At 39.9% G+C, this 14784-nt stretch overlaps 1 protein-coding gene across 1 annotated transcript in view; it reads right to left on the minus strand.

Moving 5' to 3' along the window:
* LOC129865721 (phospholipid-transporting ATPase ABCA1-like) overlaps positions 1–14784 on the minus strand; it is a 295904-nt gene that overhangs the window by 148719 nt on the left and 132401 nt on the right. Inside the window, exons 22-23 of the mRNA XM_055938689.1 lie at positions 4257–4477; positions 2081–2159 (exon numbers count right to left, since the gene is read on the minus strand). Of these exons, the coding sequence (XP_055794664.1) occupies positions 2081–2159; positions 4257–4477 (300 nt within the window). The remainder of the gene's footprint in view (positions 1–2080; positions 2160–4256; positions 4478–14784) is intronic.

Below are 14784 nucleotides of genomic sequence, written 5' to 3' on the forward strand. Positions count from 1 at the left end.
TTTCTGCAAATATGTCAATACCACGGGAGTCCTCTTACATTTGTTAACTTTACAATCCTATTGATCAAACAACCATGAAAGGTAGGCTCTCTCTCTCCCTCAGGTATGCACATCAACAACAACAAGATCAACAACTGATGCCAGCCTGAGCAAGATGAGCTAAAATTTCAGTAAGGAACATTAGATAAACCCTCTCAAACTTTTTCCGCTTGTTGGCCGTCAAAAATTACACTGATAAACGATGGGTAATTGTAGCCTACATCCTTCTGTAGCTTGCCTTGTCCCAACCAAGCACCCAAGCTAACTGGCTAAAGTTGGCTAGCTAGATAATTCCAGACACAAATGAGAAAACATCTCACTGACCATTTTACTCGCCCTAGCAGAGCTGGTTAGGCTGTTTACATGTTATCTAGAGCGTTCGTGACTATTCTTTTGCCTATGTTTACTGACACCGGTCATATTCAGCGACTGTTGCGCATTCATAAATTCATCAGTTACTCTGCGCTCTGGCACACAGACAAGAGTGCTCTGAAATCGGAGTAGATAGCCAGAGTGAATTTGCGAATGCAAGAGACATGTTAACTGTATAACACAGTCGTTCAAGTTCTTGCTAGCTAACCAAATGATACCTGCATCTCTAGCTGTGTATAGGCACCGAAAAACGATGAGGGGAAAAGTCAGTCACTCACTGTCATGTTCCTGATCTTATTTCCTTTGTTTACCCTTGGTTAGTTGGTCAGGACGTGAGCTGGGTGGGCATTCTATGTGATGTGTTTCTATGTTGGGTTCATTGTATTAGCCTGATGTGGTTCTCAATCAGGGGCAGGTGTTTTACGTTTCCTCTGATTGAGAACCATATTAAGGTAGGCTGTTCTCACTGTTTGTTTGTTGGGTGATTGTTGCTGTGTCTGTGTTTGTTTCACCACACGGTACTGTTTCGTTCGTTCCTTGGGCGTACAGCCAAGAAGATCACCATCGCAGACTGCGGAGAGCTTAAGTAGTGTGTGTATATAGTGCGCACCTTTTTGACCCAGAGCCTAAATAGTGCACTATAGAGGGGAGCTGGTATGGAGTAGGTGTGATGGGTTCTTAACCCTCAGCTACTCTGATATCAATGTGAAATAATCTACAGTGGATCTACTGTTTACAATACAGACTGGAACATGGGCTTTGTTTTTGTTTTTGTTCGTGCGTTCATGTTTTATGTTCTCAAGTTCAGGTCTGTTCACGTCGTTTTGTTATTTTGTATTTTGTCAGTGTTCTGTTTTGTTGGATATCATTAAAATTCGACATCATGAACATTCACCACGCTGCGCCTTGGTCCTCCTCTCTTCCACCTAAAGACGAGCGTTACACTCACCCACTCCTCCAATACATGACATTATCCTAGCAGCTAGCTAGCTAACTAGCTAACGTTAGGCTGTTTTACTACATAAATAGATACGCTAGCCTATTAGCCACGTTATGACTGACTTGTGATCATTGCCCTTGCTAGTTTGATTGTATTGACATTTCCAGCCTTAGTTAAATTAGTCTGTTTTTGTCCAAAATATTGAGTCAATGAAACTGAAACAGTGCATCCCGAATGGAGGCAGCAAACAATGTACCAGGCCAGCTGTGATTTACAACCTGATAGCATTATTTTTTGGACTACCAAGAAATGCATTGGTGAATTATATCATGCACTGAACTGCATCCATCTATTCTGCCAACAATGCCTTAGTGTACGTCATGAACCGCTGAGTCAAATAGAACCTATTTTTAAAACCTCTTATATAATTGGTTTTGTAGGATAAACTACGAATTTTATATTTTTGAATGATATTATGATTGTCTGTTTCGTATCTGTAAAGAAGCTCAAACTCTGTCAGTTCCACTAAGTGCTTTGAGTACTCGAAAAAGCACTATCATGAACTCATGATATGTTGGTTGAGCACATAATATGATGTATGTATGGTGTTCATATTAGGACAGCCTCAGTCTCAGTAGGGACGTCTAGTCATTTATTCAATTCAATTATTAGCTTGGATATAGCCAAATATAGTTTGGATACATTAGGTGGTGTTATTGCTGGTTCTACCTGTGGGGTCAGAGTTGCTCCAGTTCTGGCTTGCAATCCCTTCATCCAGACTGGTTCTCCTCAAGGTCTCATCAGTCTCCTATTAGAGAGAAATTTTAAAGTATTCATCATTACGGTAGAGCTCTCAGACTGATTATCACCTCCACAATTCTCCCCTCATATCTCATATTAATGGAATTACCACAGTGGTCCAACTCGTTAGTGTTTCATTAGAGCTAAGTTTGGCTGTCAGCACCAACAGATGCTGTACTTACCATATACCGGGAAGTTGTAAGGGGGATCCACTACAAACCATCATATACTGTATATGTCGCCCATATTAGGACAGCCTCAGCAGGCCTGCTGAGATTGGAAGAAGTCATACTAAGACTGAGGCTATCCTAATATGGACACCGCACATGTATCATATTATTCACTCAACCATTGTATCATGAGTTCATGAGATGAACTCATTTAATTTAGCAACTACCTGTGTAACAAAATCCCATATATGAGGAGTAACCTGGCCAGAGACCTGAAGACTTGTGTTATCTACCCCAAGCTAATGCCTAAGATTTAGCTCAATGTGATAACACAGTGGTGCAGGCGACCCAAGTTCGAAACTTGGATGGTAGCATTGGCACAACTTTCCAGTCAACGGACAGAATGGGGAGCATTAAATTAGGTTTTTATGAGAACTACAGTCCTAAGTCCTAAGGCTTGTGCTTAGCTGCTGTCTGCACCAGTGGGCTGATGTAGCAAGTCATTTTGGGGGAGCATTAAAGCTCTCTTCGCAAAATGTGTTTGTTTTTTCTTATTATTATTTCTTTTTTCTTTTTTACAAATTACTGCACTCTCCACAAAGGGCCTGTAGACTAATGGTAATTGCTGTAACCCTGCTTGCATCGGTGCATCTTGTTAATTTGCTCCTATTGATTAAAACCGTGTGCAAGGCACTGCAAGGAGCTAGATCAAGAAACCCGTTCCCCCCCTCCCTCATGACAATTAGTATCTAGTGTGGAGGTGTCTGCCAATTCTCATGCTGGGGGAGACTAAACACAGATCATTACAGGGGAGGGCAACTTTCACTCTGGAAAGTCACAGGAACCGTGTTGATAATGGAGTGTGTGTCTTAGAGATTACTATTGGAGTGCTTCCCGCCAGATGCAAAAAGTCAAACAAATGATCTTGCCCCATTATTGGTGAATTATAGATTGGTGTCATGATGTTGTCCAATGTGGGATCAGACATCATGAATGGGTAATTGAAAATATGCACCAGAGTTACATGTTTAGCTCACATTGACCAAATGCCAGCAGCATACCACCCTGCATACCACTGCTGGCTTGCTTCTGAAGCTAAGCAGGGTTGGTCCTGGTCAGTCCCTGGATGGGAGACCAGATGCTGCTGGAAGTGGTGTTGGAGGGCCAGTAGGAGGCACGCTTTCCTCTGGTCTAATAAAATATCCCAATGCCCCAAGGCAGTGATTGGGGACACTGCCCTGTGTAGGGTGCCGTCTTTCGGATGGGATGTTAAACGGGTGTCCTGACTCTCTGAGGTCATTAAAGATCCCATGGCACTTATCGTAAGAGTAGGGGTGTTAACCCCGGTGTCCTGGCTAAATTCCCAAGCTGGCCCTCAAACCATCATGGTCACCTAATAATCCCCAGTTTACAATTGGCTCATTCATCCCCCTCCTCTCCCCTGTAACTATTCCCCAGGTCGTTGCTGCAAATGAGAACGTGTTCTCAGTCAACTTACATGGTAAAATAAATAAATAAATAAAATGAAACTATGGTGAAAACTCATAGCCAATCAAAATAAAATAAAAGTTGGGATTTTTTTGCTGGGTAACACTTGCTTATCTGTCATTTTTGATACCAAAGTGTCATGTGTGGAGTTCACCCAGCTCCATCATTTCCTAAATAGAGAACCATTTTTCATTTTGGGGGCATGTTATTTCAACTGTTATTAGCAATCAACACGAGAACAAAATGTCCTAGTCCCAAAACAGACAGACAAATGCAGCACACAGTATTTACAGTATTTACCTTGGTCCGGTGTGATGTTTCCTGATGTTTCCCATAGGTACAGATTGAGGATCAGATTCCCCTCACCTATTCCAAACCTTAGTCTTAAAAATGCTAAACTGACCCAAGATCAGTGTCTAGGGGAATCTTCACCCTACTCCATTTACCTCTTTCTCTTTCACCTGGCCCTGCTTGACTCCGCTGCGCTCGTTGGTAATTTGCTCATTTCCGGCCTTGACGAGAGTGAGGTAGTAGCCACTGCCAAAGTACTTTTTCAGGAACAGAGAGGAGCCGTAACAACACATCTTGCCGTGAGAGATAATGGCAATGCGGTCTCCCAAGATGTCGGCCTCATCCATGTGATGAGTGGAGAGGATGATTGTGCGACCTGCGGGGGAAAGATGGAGCCAACAAAACTATTGATTTCACTCAATGGGCCCAATTTGGAGCGTAGGTGGACTGTGTTCGTGTATGTGTGTGAGACAGACAAAAACAAAGAGAAAGTAAGAGTGAGTTTGTGTGCATGTGTGTGAGTCAGTGCTATGGAACTACTTTGTTTGTTCTGTCAACCATCTTGAGAAATACATAAATTGGACCAGAAAATTATAATAAATGTAAAGTCTTTGAACAGAGCCAAGTCTGCAATCTGTTTCCATATTGTGGTGTTGTGCTTATTTCCTCATTGTACACCCCTCTGGGTTTGCAAGTCATAGCCTACTATAGTTGTATTCGAAGCAACGAGATTGTGTGTGGGTTGGAATCTGGAACAAAGGACAAATTCTGCAATACCAGTCTTCCTTCCAAATCAAGTAAGAAACAACAACAACTACATACACTTCCACCTGAATTGAATACAATGTAACCAACATAAAATTATGCATAGACCCAACATAAAATGTTGCATAGACCATTCCTTTGCTGTGTTTCCTAACATTTTTTAAGTTTCAATTTTTGTCAGCAGAAGTTATTTGAGAGAAACCAAATCACAACCACAGAGAATCTATATGACACCGGAGCCTGCTTATTCACAGGGGGAGTGGAGGGTCATATCATGCACCCTGAACTAACACATACTAATCAGCACATTCCCAGTCAAGCAGGAAGTAGACATGAGATATGTGATGAAGTCACAGCATGGTCATCTAGCTGGATGTCGTTAGGTCACAGTGTGAATGGTGGCAGCATTAAAATGTGTCTCGGTTATTGTTGATTTTGTCACATTTCAGAACAGAATCAAAACCCTGAAATGCAAGGAAGATTAGGACTTAAATATTTGCTTTGAAGTGGCTTGATTGAAGGGTACCAGGATATTTTCATTTTAAGAAGAAATAATGAAGTTACAGGCTACATACAGCAATACTGCTAAACTGACGTGAAATTAGAAAAGAACACTGCATGCAACCATTGTGTAAAACAACAGTGGGAAAACTAGCAACCCCTATGGTACAAGATACCGACAAGAGTAAGATTGTAAGATGTAAGATGTTGTAAGATGTAAGATGTACAATGTGGTGTCTTGTGGTATTGAGCATTTTATCGGCATAATATTGGCAATGATAATGAAGTCCTTCACCAGGAGAATTCATTCTATCTCAGTTGAAACAGTAACAGCCACAAGTAGAAGCGTATTGTACACTCGGACATACAGTTCCATGATATGATACACATTCTCTCTTGATTAGCTGACCGGTTGGATTTTTAGGTCATTTAGGGGGGTAAGATTTGCTGTCATTGTTACAAAAGGTCAGGGTTATCTGCTGAGCGTGGCGTTTTCTCCCTCCGAGCTAGTTCAATTTGTATCCCCGCAGGTCGCATTATCCCTGGGATGAGGACACGCACAGAAGTCTTAACCATAGCCTCACGTTGCACTATGCTCTTTCGTTTGGAGAAGCCGAGAACCAAACTGTTTTTCCTCCCATCCCTTATGCCCTCTCACCCTCTGAGCTTCTAAATGTGTCTCTGCCGCAGAGTTATGCCACAGAGTTATGCTAAGCTCTTGTCTGAACCTACAGTGCCATTGGAAAGTATTCACATCCCTTGATTTTTCCCACATTTTGTCACATTGCAGCCTTATTCTTATTATTTTTTCCCCCTCATCAATCTACACACAATACCCCATAACGACAAAGCGAAAGCAGGTTTTTAGAAATGTTTGCAAATTTATAAAAACAGAAAAATGTATTTTCTGTATAAGTATTCAGACCCTTTACTATGAGACTTCAACTTGAGCTCAGGTGCATCCAGTTTCCATTGATCATCCTTGAGATGTTTCTACAACTTGATTGGAGTCCACCTGTGGTAAATTCAATTGATTGGACATGATTAGGAAAGAAACAAACTTGTCTATATAAGGTCCCACAGTGGACAGTGCATGTCAGAGCAAAAACCAAGCCATGAGGTCGAAGGATTGTGTTGAGGCACAGATCTGGGGAAGGGTGCCCCAAAAAATCTGCGCCATTCAAGATCCCCAAGAGCACAGTGTCAGCCATCATTCTTAAATGGAAGAAGTTTGGAACTAACAAGACTCTTCCTAGAGCTGGCAACCCGACCAAACTGAGCAATCGGGGGAGAAGGGCTTTGATCAGGGAGGTGACTAAAAACCCGATGGTCACTCTGAAGGAGCTTCAGAGTTCCACCGTGGAGATGGGAGAATCTTCCAGAAGGACAACCATCTCTGCAGCACTCCACCAATCAGGCCTTTATGGTAGAGCGGCCAGACGGAAGCCACTCCTCAGTAAAAGGCATATGACAGCCCGCTTGGAGTTTGCCAAAAGCATCTAAAGACCCTCAGACCATGAGAAACAAGATTCTCTGGTTTGATGAAACCAAGATTGAACTCTTTGGCCTGAATGCCAAGTGCCATGTCTGGAGGAAACCTGGCAGCATCCCTACGGTGAACCATGGTGGTGGCAGTATCATGCTGTGGGGATGATTTTCAGCTGCAGGGACTGGGAGACTAGTCAGGATTGAGACATCTCTGAATGTCCTTGAGAGGTCCAGCCAAAGCCCGGACTTGAACGCGATTGAACGTCTCTGGAGGGACCTGAAAATAGCTGTGCAGCGATGCTCCCCATCCAACCTCAAAGAGCTTGAGAGGATTTACAGAGAAGAATGGGAGAAACTCCCCAAATACAGGTGTGTCAAGCTTGTAGTGTCATACCCGAGAAGACTTGAGGCTGTAATCGCTGTAAGGTGCTTCAAAAAAGTACTGAGTAAAGGGTCTGAATACTTAAATGTGATATTTCAGCATTTTATTTTTAATAACTTTGCAAAAAATTCCAAAAAAAGGTTTATACTTTGTCATAATGGGGTATTGGTGTGTAGATTGATGAGGGGGATAAAAAAAAATCTCAATTTTAGAATAAGGCTGTAACGTAACAAAATGTGGAAAAAGTCAAGTGGTCGGTATAATTTCCTAATGCACTGTATTCTACTGTATATCTAATATATCTACTGCTCTACATATCATTCTTAGTATAGCTTCTGTAAATTCATCCAAAGTACATATAGATTGCATTTGGATTACTTTCACAGTACCATTTGGGTTGTTAATTTGATTTGTTCTGAGGTTTCTTGATAATATATATATATATATATATATATATATATATATATATGTTGTATTTTTTTGTTTACTTGTTTGACATTTTACTGCATTGTCAGGAGCTAGTAACAAACATTTTGTTGCACCTGCTATAACATCTACCACATCTGTGTACACAACCAATAAACTTTGATTGGATTTGATTTGAACCTTTACTACCATGGCCAAGATGCCCATTGAGTATCTCACTAAAATCTTATGGGACTCTGAAAACATTCAAACAAGCAGATCAATACACATGGAAAGAGGATGTCACATGGTCAAAATGTAAACATTAGTGGAGCCACATTATTAGGTTTGGAGCATTGTGTTTGCTTGCAAAGAGCGATGCAGTAGCTAACTAACTGTAAATAAGTTACTTGTTTCTCATCACAGTTAACCAGCTAAAGTTATTCACAGTTAGTCAGCAACTGCTCCAACACTATTTTCCTATCTAGTGTAAAGCTGTCCTAAAACAATGCCTCCGGAATGATGATGTGAGGTGGCTCCAGGTGTGTTTACATTTTAATAATTGTGATGGAATGCGCTTTCCATGCGAATTAAATGTATGGAAAAGTGCTGATCTTTGAAGGGGGAGATGAGGAGATTGGGAGGAGTGTGGCAGAAACCTACATAAAAACTATATATATACTATATACTATGGAATGCTATAGTATTACTGTTGTGTTTTTGCGGACTTTCTTTAGTATTCCCTTGTGTTTTTGCAGACAAAAGTTAGCAAAACACGAGTGAATACTGCAGGATTAACTTTAGTATACTGTTGTATGCTGTAGTATTTACTGTTAACTATAGAATAAATACTGTAGTAAAAGAAAACTGTAGTATATACTTTAGTAATTACTGTAGTGTTTTTGCGGATTGTAGTATACTGTAGTATTTACTGTAGTGTTTTGCTGACATTACTGATATATTTACTATAGTGTTTTTGTTTTATTATCTTTGACATAGAAGTGGAGGCTTTCTCCTTGAGGAAACCTACTTGAGGAATACTAAAAGAGCAAAATGTTCAAAAACCTGTAGGTAGCTTGCACTGGAGTCTGAACGGATTGTTCAGAGCTTCTGCTCTTTTCTGTAACCTGTAGGGCACACGATATATGGTCTATACTTGGCATGTACAGTAAGTTTCTCACTTCTTGGTGGAACGAATTGGGATATCGGGAAGGGGAATGGGCAGGTTATATGCAAATAAAATACTGTACTATTTAGTAAAAAAAGTGTAGTGTTTTGCAGACATTACTGTAGTATTTACTGCAGAGTATTAATTGCAGTTAATACTGTATTTTTTCTATTGTACTCTACAGTATTCTACAACATTCTATAGTACAGTAAGTACTACAAATGATCGAGGTATACTACAGTGCGCAGCATAGTATTCTACAGTATACTACAGAATTATATAGTAAGTACTGTAGTATTTTCTCCTGTAGGTAGTCCCATGTGATTTGTTACTACTGACATGGCTAATTTTGCATGGCTGTTCGTGCTCGCTGTTGATTTCAAGGGATTGCATTGGTTTACAGGGAGAAATAATAAAAACACTGCATGATGGAAGGTGAGAGTAAAATAAATGTGTTTGTTTGGTGTGCAGTCCACAAAGGTATACTGATTGATGGTGTGTTGTGGTGCATTACAGCACAAAGTGATAGATCAAAGTAGTGGGATATGCAGGTAAATCTCATGTGCTGTGACTGCATACAACATAGTGCCGGGGAGATCTAAAATCCTGCTTTTCTTGTAGGCCTACATCAAATGGAGGGATTTAGACTTTCATACACTTTAACAGAAGCAAGATATTGTTCATTGACAAGCAAATTGAGGTCTGTATACTTAGGCTGAAGGAAGCACATAGTACTGGCTTGCTAAGGCTGGACCCTAATTTACAGAATTTATATTCTGAACATTTTCACTCCTCTTCAGACATCACCTATCACCTAGTAATCTAAACTCTTAACCAGTCAATCGTCACCCGTCCTCCTCAACCAAACCCAAGTCCAAACCCTGTACTATTCAAGCGTCAAACTTGACAAGGTGAAGGGTGAGGTCTGAGGAGAAGGACAATGTTCCCGAATATGTATTCCGTCCTAACTACATCAATAATGTGGCCACTTTCTATACCTGAACTTTACCTGTTTCATTAAATGAGAAACTGCTAACCTGCCTGAAGTGTTGCATGTTAATAGAGATGTTATTATTACTAAACCACTAACTAAGACTGACATTCAACACACTCCTCAGCAGCTCTTCACTAATTGATGCCTAAATCCTTTTGGAAATCAGACATGTTGGCTGGATCCACAACAAGTGTAGCTTTAATTTGGTGTCTTTCATGTGTGATTTCATGAAAGTTAGATTTGTATAGTAATTTATTTAAATTTGGCGCTCTGCATTTTTACTGGCTTTTGGCCAAGTGGGACGTTAGCGTCCCACATATCCTAGAGAAGTTAAAGGGTCTATGTTTAGAAACATTACTTGCACATAGTTTTGAGGTTGTCTACTTCTTTTACTTCAAACAGGCTGTACATAAAGAGTATGCTCAGTAAATGTTCTGTTTATCCCATCTAGACAGAACCTTTCAATTGAGATAAGATGGAAGTTAAAGATGAGTTGGAAGGATAGAGTTTGTTAGTGTTTTGAGAGTGTTGAGTTAAAGCACAATAGTTTGGAGTCTCTCTTGCCACACCTCCACTACAGGTAAACTCTCATCTCTCTCTCAGATCAAGACACCAATGTATAAATAACTAATATACTTACTGTTTATACTGTACACCAGTATGGGTTGCGACCCAAAGGACCTGTTAATGGTGGGTCGCTACGTAAATGTATAATTATATCATTAATTACTGGAATTGATTTGGCCAAGTGCAACTGCGCTCTCAGTTCAGTGCCCTCTCTGCTTATCAGCAGTCTCTGCTCAGTTTGGTAGCTGCGCGAGAGGGAGAGGGAGATGCCCATGTGTTTCGCTGTTTACCGGATCTTTTTCTGCAGTTTTCTTGAAGATCACTCCGTGACCCACACACTGCAGCGCTGTCGTTCAAGCCACTGACTTGTGATTCCCACTCGCCATCACTCACCGCTGTCATGAAATGGACTCATGCTAGCTACGTGTTCTGACTGACCTCAATCGTCATGAAACGCAAATACAGTGATTACTTTTTGTCTCTTTCATATAAACTTTGAGAAATAACGAGGAGCGCCCACAATGTGTTTTGTGTGGGGAAGTGCTTAGTAATGAGTCTCTCAAAACGAACAAATTAATAAAAACGACACATCCTGACCAAACATCCAGGCACAACATGACGGTAAACCCAGGGAGTTCTTTCAGAATAGGGCCGAATGTTTCAGGAAACTGCTTCGAAAGTGTAAAAGTAAGTCAACTAGCAAGGCATTGTTGTATTTTTATAACAGGTGATGATAAGCAGAAATAAGGGAGTACTATCTCTCATAGTAGTAGATGTGAGTTTCTCTTTCAAACAATCCCCTGGCCTTGTAACGTTACACAGGCAATAGCTATCGCTAGTCAAAAGCAAGCTAACTAGCTACTGATAGTGCAACCCCAAGAAACAGTACAGATGTTGAAGAATTATCAGGCCTACTGTACATTTTACTGTAGATATTAATGTTGAAAACAAGTCTAGGTTGGAACTGTTGCAAGTAATCATTTTTATTCTGAACTGGAATAAACTGATTGAAGCAAGATGCTTTTTGAGATAAATACTCACACAGTTCTGGGTCGCTCGTCTGCAGCAGGAAGCGGTATCCTGCCTGACTGAGAAAGCAGTAGATGTTCTCATCCAGTTTGACACCACATACCTATGCAAGTCAGGGTTCTCAAGTACAGAAACAGTGTCAATGCTGAGCATGACCTCAGTGTTACACTGTCAAAAACAGCCCAGAATAGATTTGCCTGTTGCAAACTTCAACCAGCCACACACCTCTCATTAGGACTGTGTATGTATGTGTGTGTTTTCAATCAGTTTATTCCAGTTCAGAATAAAAAATATGTATTTTAAAAGCAACAGTTCCAAAATAGACTTTCTATCAATAATAATTTATACAGTAAGATGTACAGTAGGCCGGAATTTTTTATCTGTAACGTAAACTCGTACATCGCCTTGGTCCGTACAATTGCCCTATTTTTAGCGCCCCCAAAACGTAATACTTCCAGATCAACTGTAATGTCAATACCATTGTAAAGCACAATTTCTCCCCTTTCCAACAGAATCAATTACATGACCTAAACGCTGCCCGTTTCTGCATAATTCAAGCAGGCAATGAGCCCTGCCGGATCTTTTTAAAAATGGCGGGTGGGGAAGCGAAACTAATGCGTGATAGTGAGAAGGAGAGATGTTGTGTGGGAAAATTGCTTTTTTTCACTCGATCTGTCCAACTTATCACCTTATCGCCTCTAAAACGTAAATAAAACACTATAAAGAGTTTATATAATGTGTCATTACATACCTATTTGAAGGTTTGTGTCGAATTTGAATCGGGTTTTTAGGGCGGTGCTAAAGTGATCTTAGAAGTAAACAGCGGCTTTGAGAATGATGATCGCATGCAATGATGACGCAAAAAATGACTAGGTATCCCCACCTTACCCCCGTCACTGTCCATTTCTTGTTTTTAAACGATGAGAGAAATGCTACACCTGGTGGAGAGAGATTGTAAGACAGAAATAGTTGCTTTATGCGTGCTGTACTTTACGACATGACACGTCACGATGTAATGGAGGGTACGTTTTTTTCAACTTTTCTCCAATACTATAGAGCCATTACCATGTCGATCAACGCTTGAATAGAAACGTAGTTCACACCCCCGATTTTGAAGTCAACACAGTCACTACAGTCCCATTAGTTTTCTTTGTAGCCTCGTTTGAATGTTGCGGTTGCGCACATCTGTACGGAATGGGGTGAGTTTACGTTACTGTTACTTAGGGTTGCACGATCAAAAAGCCTGTGTGTGTGTGTGTGTTCTGTTATACATCTGTGTGATGTGATTAATCCGTTTATTCCAGTTCAGAATTAAATTATTTATTGTATTTTAACCGCAACAGTTCCAACCTAGACAGGTATGTAGAGTGTTTTTAATGGGGAAGAATAAACATGAAAATATATTTATGGGTATTTCATTGTTATTTGCTTTTGTCTATATTGCTTTTTTTGCATAAGGGCAATGAAATGTACCGATATTTACGTATAGTTGCATATTTTCCTAAGCTTGGATCCCAGGAAAACACAGAATTTAAATTTGGGTCCCAGGCTAAGAACCCCTGCTGTATGTATACCCATATTTACACTCCCCTCTGTGATTATTTGGAAATATATTTTTTTATTTGGCTCTATACTCCGGAATTTTGGATTTGAGATCAAGTGTTTCATATGAGGTGACAGTACAGAATGTCACCTTTTATTTGAGGGTATTTTCATACATACAGTATCTTTTTTTACTGTTTAGAAATTAAATCACTTTATGTATCTAGTTTGAAAGCGTCATATGTATTTGGTGAAATTCACTTATAGTGCATTAAAGTAGTCAAAAGTGTATTATTTGTACCCATATTCCTATCACACAATGATTACATCACACTTGTGACTACATCACGCTTGTAACTACATCCCGCTTGTGACTACATCACACAATGACTACATCTGTCACGCCCTGACCTTAGAGAGCCTTTTTATTTCTCTATTTGGTTAGGCCAGTGTGTAATTTGGGTGGGCATTCTAGGTTGTCTATTTCTTTGTTGGCCGGGTATGGTTCCCAATCAGAGGCAGCTGTCTATTGTTGTCTCTGATTGGGGATCATACTTAGGCAGCCCTTTTTCCCACCTTCAGTTGTGGGATCTTGTTTGTGTGTAGTTGCTTTTGCACTGCATATAGCTTTACGTTTGTTTGTATTTTGTTGTTTTTGTGGTGTCATTTAAAATAAAAGGAAAATGTATGTCTACCACGCTGCACCTTGGTCTCCTAACGACGGACGTAAAAACATCACTCTGTGACTACTGTGACTACATCCCAGTTGTGCATTTTCAATTTGTTTTGGTTTTGGATTATGTTGTGATCAATAGAAATTAATGGTATATAATGTATTGTCATTTTGCAGTCACTTTTACTACTACATTAATGTGGATGCTAACATTATCATGGATAATCGTGAATAATGATGAGTGAGAAAGTAACAGAGGCATAAATATCATACCCCCCGTTGTGACGGACAAATGTTCCAAACTCTGTTTAAGACAAGACTGACTTTATGACCAACATTATCCTCTTAACACTTTGTAGTGAATTTTGACACTAGAATAACTGTTTCTGACTCATATCGCTGCCACATAAGCCGTTTTCAAAGGGATTTATTGCTTTTTAAAGGCAGTCGCTCTTTAACACATCTACAATTCATATAGGGGAATGTCAAGTGCTCTCAGCACAAGTTTAATTGGAATGTATTAAATCCCCCATATGTTTTTTGAAGAAAATTTGAAGCTCATAGATCAGCAAAGATCTTCTACAGAGTGTAAGAGATCTTCTGAGGAATAACTGAAAGCGAACATGCTATGTATTCTGAGGACCCAAATGTCTACACGAGGAAGAGGCCCATAAGGAGAACATTAGTGCCTATTGAACATAGAAAATATAATTTACTTTCTAATTATTTAAATATCTACAGTTACAAGTAAGGCTACTTCAAAAGAACTGTGTGAAAGTCGTCAATTACTCTCTATCAATATCACTGAGACTGACCAATGGGAACCTTTGAGAATAAGATACAATTTCCTAGTAAAATAATTAGCATAACAATATAATACACGTCCATATCAATTAAATACTTTGTACAATCAAGAATTAAGGGCTGAAACCTGTAACTTAAGCTTGAGTAACTCAGACTTTTGGTTATCTTAAGTTTCAGCCTTAGAGCACTTCCCTTTTTCAGACGATAATGTAAACTGTTTAATGGTTTTATCCTGTCAGAAAGACAAACAACAAAAGTATAACAGCAGAACCAATAGCAGTTCAAACAACCCGAAACATGGACATTCTCTGCACACTTTGTCTAGAAACAGCAAAACAATTAGCGAAGGAAATAAAAAATGCAAT

This window comes from Salvelinus fontinalis, chromosome 11 (genome assembly GCF_029448725.1).
Source record: "Salvelinus fontinalis isolate EN_2023a chromosome 11, ASM2944872v1, whole genome shotgun sequence".
In the NCBI taxonomy this organism is placed as follows: Eukaryota; Metazoa; Chordata; class Actinopteri; order Salmoniformes; family Salmonidae; genus Salvelinus; species Salvelinus fontinalis.